The 5,711-nt window shown below is 42.6% G+C and overlaps 2 protein-coding genes across 2 annotated transcripts in view; one reads left to right on the plus strand and one right to left on the minus strand.

Moving 5' to 3' along the window:
- The window catches only part of iqgap1 (IQ motif containing GTPase activating protein 1), a 44,684-nt gene extending 41,929 nt beyond the window's left edge, over positions 1–2,755 (minus strand). The window contains exons 1-2 of the mRNA XM_076287105.1: positions 2,544–2,755; positions 703–805 (exon numbers count right to left, since the gene is read on the minus strand). Coding sequence (XP_076143220.1) covers positions 703–805; positions 2,544–2,589 — 149 coding nt within the window. The 5' untranslated portion in view covers positions 2,590–2,755. The remainder of the gene's footprint in view (positions 1–702; positions 806–2,543) is intronic.
- A 1,164-nt stretch (positions 2,756–3,919) lies between these two features.
- cartl (cocaine- and amphetamine-regulated transcript-like) lies at positions 3,920–5,457 on the plus strand. The gene is made up of 3 exons (XM_076288100.1): positions 3,920–4,139; positions 4,399–4,473; positions 4,998–5,457. The coding sequence occupies exons 1-3, from the start codon at positions 4,002–4,004 to the stop codon at positions 5,103–5,105; spliced, it is 321 nt and encodes a 106-aa protein (XP_076144215.1). The 5' UTR covers positions 3,920–4,001; the 3' UTR covers positions 5,106–5,457.
- The last annotated feature ends 254 nt before the right edge of the window (positions 5,458–5,711 follow it).

A 5,711-nucleotide genomic window follows, 5' to 3' on the forward strand; every position in this document is an offset into this window, starting at 1 on the left:
TCCTTATCTTCACATGAAAGTCAACACACTAAACAAAGGCAAAAAAGCAACAAACAAAAAAAACTTTAGACCTAGCCAAATCCATTCCAGTCTTATACTTCCTTTCCCATTCAAAACTGATTCAACCTTGTACACAACTTCAGAGAAGCTCTTCAAACACCAAATACAAAAGCACACATTAAGTCCACACCCCTTTGCATCTCAGCTGACAGCCGAGTTTATAAGTATAAGTATAAGTATATATACTCTTTTGATCCCGTAAGGGAAATTTGGTCTCTGCATTTATCCCAATCCGTGAATTAGTGAAACACACACAGCACACAGTGTACACACAGTGAGGTGAAGCACACACTAATCCTGGCGCAGTGAGCTGCCTGCATCAACAGCGGCGCTCGGGGAGCAGTGAGGAGTTAGGTGCCTTGCTCAAGGGCACTTCAGCCGTGCCTACTGGTCGGGATTCGAACCGGCAACCCTCCGGTTACAGGTCCAAAGTGCTAACCAGTAGGCCACGGCTGCCCCATTTCAGCACACATCCCCCATCTCTCCTCAGCCACCCTGCTTTCAACACATTAAAGTTACCCCACACCACCCCACTGCCCAGCCCAGCCCACCCCACCCCACCCCACCCCACTGCCCAGCCCAGCCCACCCCACCTCACCCCACCCCACTGCCCAGCCCTCAGCAGGTGCCCAAGCCACTGACCTCTTGGCCTCCTCCAGATGGCACAGGTACTCGTAGGCCATGTTCGCCTGCCTCCGCTCGTCCATCTCCTCGGCTGTGAGCCGCTGCTCGCCATCCAGGACCGCTGAACACAAACACACAATAAACGAGTGGTAAACACATTAACGTCTCAGGCATGCACCACGACTATTTGTCAGCGCAGACACAAACATGAGACCCCCTCTAACCAGGCGCGGGATTAAGTTCACTATGAGCTGGGAGCATGGGGTTACATACACTGATTCAGTGACACCCGTATTTCATGTCATTTCTTGGCCCTGGGTCCTTGCCCTACATTACAGATACCCAAGCTGTGAAACAAAGTAGTGCATTCATTCATTTCATTACTCTGGGGTTTTCTTATTGGCTTTTTAAAGGTTGCTGGTGCTGCTGTGTAGCCGACTGGGCTGACGCAGGATCCTGATTGCGTAACTTGGCAGCAGCCTCTGCCCCTCTGGCTCTCTCTCTCTCTTTATTTCTCTCTCCTTTCCCCTCCCTCCTTTGCTCCCTCACTCGCTTGCTCTTCCCATGAAGCTGTGCTGAGCTCACATACTGAAGTGATTTATGAGGGTCTTGCTGAGAGTCATAAGAATGGCTGGCTGAGAGGAGAATATTGTTGTCCCTGTAACTTTCAGACCTCGCCATAATGTTTGTGTTGTGTTGTGGATGATCTGAACTTCAAAAGTGAACTCTGATTTCTTGATGAACCTGAAAGGAACCTCAGATTAATTTCAAAACATTAAACTGGGTATTGAGCTTCTATTTCAGTCATGATGCATTGACTGATACATTTTCAAGACTGACCCTCTCTCTCTCCCTCACTATGTAGAGATGAATGAACTGCTCAAGAGGACACACACAGCAAGGTGTGGACATGATTGATCCCTTGAGAACTTCAGCAATCGTCTACTGTTCTGGGCTGTTATGTTTGAAATGTAAGCTACTGTTCTGGGCTGTTATGTTTGATATGTAAGCTACAGATCAATTTGTAGGGGGGTGATAACTACTCCTGTTCTCGCCAATGGTTTTTAAAATGTTAATAAACTTCCCGCCTACGTAGTTCAGATACTTAAAAATAGATATTGTTTTCGGTAATGAGCAGCAATGTAACGATGGATGGGCTATAATGTATCCTTAGACGTCACTTCTGTCATTGTCTGTCTGTTTCATTACTGAACCTACTAGTCAATGACAGTCTACTATAGTTTCATACGAATACCTCAGTGTTTAATGGAAATTTCGTCTCTATCCTACCTCGACGCAGGGCCCCTTCAATTGGAGAAACGATAACGTCGGCTGGGGCTGATGTTTGACTAACAACTGTACACACTCTAATAGGCTACCACATGCTGTATGAATAATTTACACATATCAGGCACAATCCAACTAGTGAGAAACGAATAGCCTACGTTGCACAGAAAAGTTGAGCAACTTGTGTCCACCTGGGATTTTTTGCTCGTCATATAGGCCTACTGTCTGTCAATCTAACCTAAAACAAAGATGTGCTCTAACTAGCACAAGAACCAACTGAGAATACATATTTTACACAATTTAACTTCAAGTATCGATGGAAGGCAGGGCGAGGACCAGTAGAGAGCGATTAATGAAAACGCGGAAGTCTGAGTTACACGCGTTGATTCATAAGGATTAACCAGAGACAACTTCTTACAGTTGTAACCATTTCTTTACGCAGTATTTTGCAGACCATAATCGCACAAAACAATGACGCTCCAAAATCCTTGAGAAGTTCAAGCAACTCCTCTTTCTTTGCCTACGGGTAGCGTATAACTCAAGGTGAGAGAGAAAAAGTTTTGAGCACTTACACCCATAACGTGGCCGAAGCCCGTCTGATTCATCTGAAGTTGACATTGCTTCTTTAAAACTTTCTTAAAGGTATCCACGCTTCTCCAGGTGTTCCTCTGGATTATTTTGCGTGCCGTGGTTTCTTCCAGATCTTCCCTGTAAAGTTGCTCTAAGATATTCGAAAAGGCACCCCTTGCCCCTCGCTCCTTCAGTGCAAGGTCTGAGTGAAGCTTTTTTTTTTTTTACTGATGTCACTGGGTGTGTTCCTTCCTAAATCCAAAAGTATGCGTTTCAGGAAATAACCATCACAAGTCAAACAAGTTAAGTGCTACAGCAGCTCCCTCTACCGCGCAGCGCAGGGCAGGCACGTATAGCTTCATGGTTATGCTGACCAAACTTTAGCAGGCTACCACATAGGGCCTACTGTAGCCTACTGTAAGTGATCCGAAACAAAACAAAAAATGATTGTGGTCCATTGACATCATTTAACGTTGTTGAAATGATTCTCTTTTTTATCGTGGAGTCTACTGTTGCAATAAGGTTATTATGATATTAATAAATTAAATTACTGTAATAAATACATCCCCTTTTGGAAACTATTTCCTTTAGGTTCAGAGTCTGGCTGTGGCCCAAAAAGGAACCCACTTTTTGGCTTGTATGTGTGGGATACATGTTATAGGCTAATGGCTAAGCTTAGAAGAAGTTACAACATGTTGAATTTGCTCATTTGTTTCCATTTCTAATCCCAGTTGTAATTCTCGGGACGTCGGTGGGCATGTTTTATACTTGGTCATTCCAGTTATGATCTTTGAATTCAGGAAATGGCAGTTATCCACAACTATATTTCTGCTCAAACAAATTGTTATGATCTGTCATATGATTTGTTAAAGGTTATTAGCCTGCCTGTAGGTAGCCTTGCACAAATAAGTATCATTAGCACGTTATGAATTTATCTATGTCAAATAACCCAAACGCAATATGTTTAGAATTGAATTAAATTCCACAGTTAAATCTACTTTGGAAGCACTAGGAGTTTAGTTATCATCCTCTGGGAAAGGGATTGGTTTTTGAATGTCTTTTTTTATGAGGGGCTTTTTCTAAATTGGACTAAAAAAGATTTAACTTGGCGATTAGTTTAATTAAAATATGTCTTAACATTATACCAATTCACTGGAGTCATGCACAATTATTTTGAACAGGCGTTAATAGATTAGATGAACAGTAAACAAAGCTCTTGGCGGATACAAGGATATTGTTGCTGTTTATTTTCATCCTACCCAATGCATCAGATACGATACGCTACTGGACAATTTCCGACCGATAAATTATGCATTTGAGGACAATAACGTTTCCATTGCGGGCGGAGCTTGTTAGTTTATAAAGGAGGGTCGTACGGTCATTCCAGTCTTCAGTCTTGCCCCTGAGTTTGAGTTTGGTGACCCTTGATTCTAAGTTTCATCTGACTGCCTCTCAGGACCATGGATAGCGTAGGAATGTTATTTGGTCTCCTGTGCGTCTGTGTACTGTCCGCCATCTCTAACGGACAGGTGTCAAAGGAAGTTTCGGCTGAAGATGCGGGGCCACAGAACTCTGCAGTGTCTGCGGAGAGAGATTTGGTGAGTCATGCAAAATGTTGTCTTACACAACTGCTAGACTTTTCATTTCTAGTATATCCTATACCAAATATAATCTGAAACAATGTTGATAGACTAATTAAAAATCAGCAAAGACTAGAATAACAACCAGTTTTGTTTAAATCGCGTCTGAAGGTCAGGCCTGTTGCTGTGCAGTGGAAACTAAGTTGAATGCGGTAAGGTTAAGAGATTTTGGATTTTTGACCTAAAAGCCACAGCTTCGCTGTCCTTTCTCCTACAGTTGCAGGCAATGGAGGCACTCCTGGGAAGATATCACGACCGGCTGCCAAGTGCGGAGAAAAGAGGGATCCCCTTGGTCAGTAACTGTTGAGAGAGAGAGAGAGAGAGAGAGACATGTTTGGTTTTATTTGCACGATGTTGTTGTGTGGGCTATGCTTGTCTCGTTTCTTACAGATAAACTCCTACTGCACTGTTACTGTGGGAGCAGTCTGATGCAATTAAAAAGTTCTGGCAGAGTACACACTGAGGCTACTAGCCGCGAAATGTCAGTAACCATCATTTATATGGACAATGTTCACCTACATGCAATTAGCCAACAGTCAAGATAACAGAGCTTAGTGTAATTAGCCCAATTGGAATGCAATTTATGACACAGACCTATTTAATTTGTCCATAGCTCACGTCTACAACTGAAGTCCACAACAAAATAGCCTATCCTCACGTCCCTTTTTTCTTTGAAGAGCTAAACATTGCCTACATTACATTTATGCCAATTGGTGTCCTTAAAGGAGGTGTCACTTATCCTGTTTAGAAAGAGGTAAGGTGACTGGCAGCGCCATGACGCAGTGCGTGATGACTGTTGTTACTTTATTTTTGCAGTGTGCGATGGGTTCCCGTTGTGCCATGAGATACGGACCACGCTATGGGACTCTATGCGACTGTGGCCGGGGGAGTAACTGCAACTCTTACCTTCTCAAGTGCATATAGACCCTTTCAAGAGAGTTCCATTATCAGCATCATAATTGGCCCCACAAGACTTCCTTTTTAACATTCCATATGTTATCTTAATGCAGAGGAAGTAGATTGGGGCCCAAATAGAACGTTCAAGCATTGTTTTTGTGTTGAAAGGGTCTATAAGAGCTTCACCAACACCACTGTTCTACCACCAAGAGATATCTACCGGTGTGCGCAGTGTCCAAAAATATTTACTTGCGTTGTAATTACCTTTGAGCATGAGTATGGTATGAAATGTACAATGTTTTTTTAAATGTGTTTGCTTATGATGATGTTTGTGAATGTTGTAAACTTTAATGGGAGAAATAAAAGTATACCTGTAAGATCTTTGTTACAGGACCATCATTTGAATAATATAAAGATACAACTTCTCGTTTTGTGTGAATCTTAGCTATCCTGTGTAAACAGTTAATATATGGGGGAAAACAGCTGAATTTCAACAAATAGCTCTCATAAGGTTATTTACAGTCATATTCACCTTCATAAGAAAAGCAAGAAAAACCTCTGCTGCAGTACGCTCTGTTCATATCACTAAGTTTGATGTGTTATTAGTTTACTGCAGTTTTGATCGCTTACTGT

Source organism: Alosa pseudoharengus, unplaced genomic scaffold (assembly GCF_046254945.1).
Source record: "Alosa pseudoharengus isolate Yale_2024_CS ecotype anadromous, Long Island Sound unplaced genomic scaffold, YU_APseudo_1.1 YU_APseudo_1.1_scf_16, whole genome shotgun sequence".
NCBI lineage: Eukaryota > Metazoa > Chordata > Actinopteri > Clupeiformes > Clupeidae > Alosa > Alosa pseudoharengus.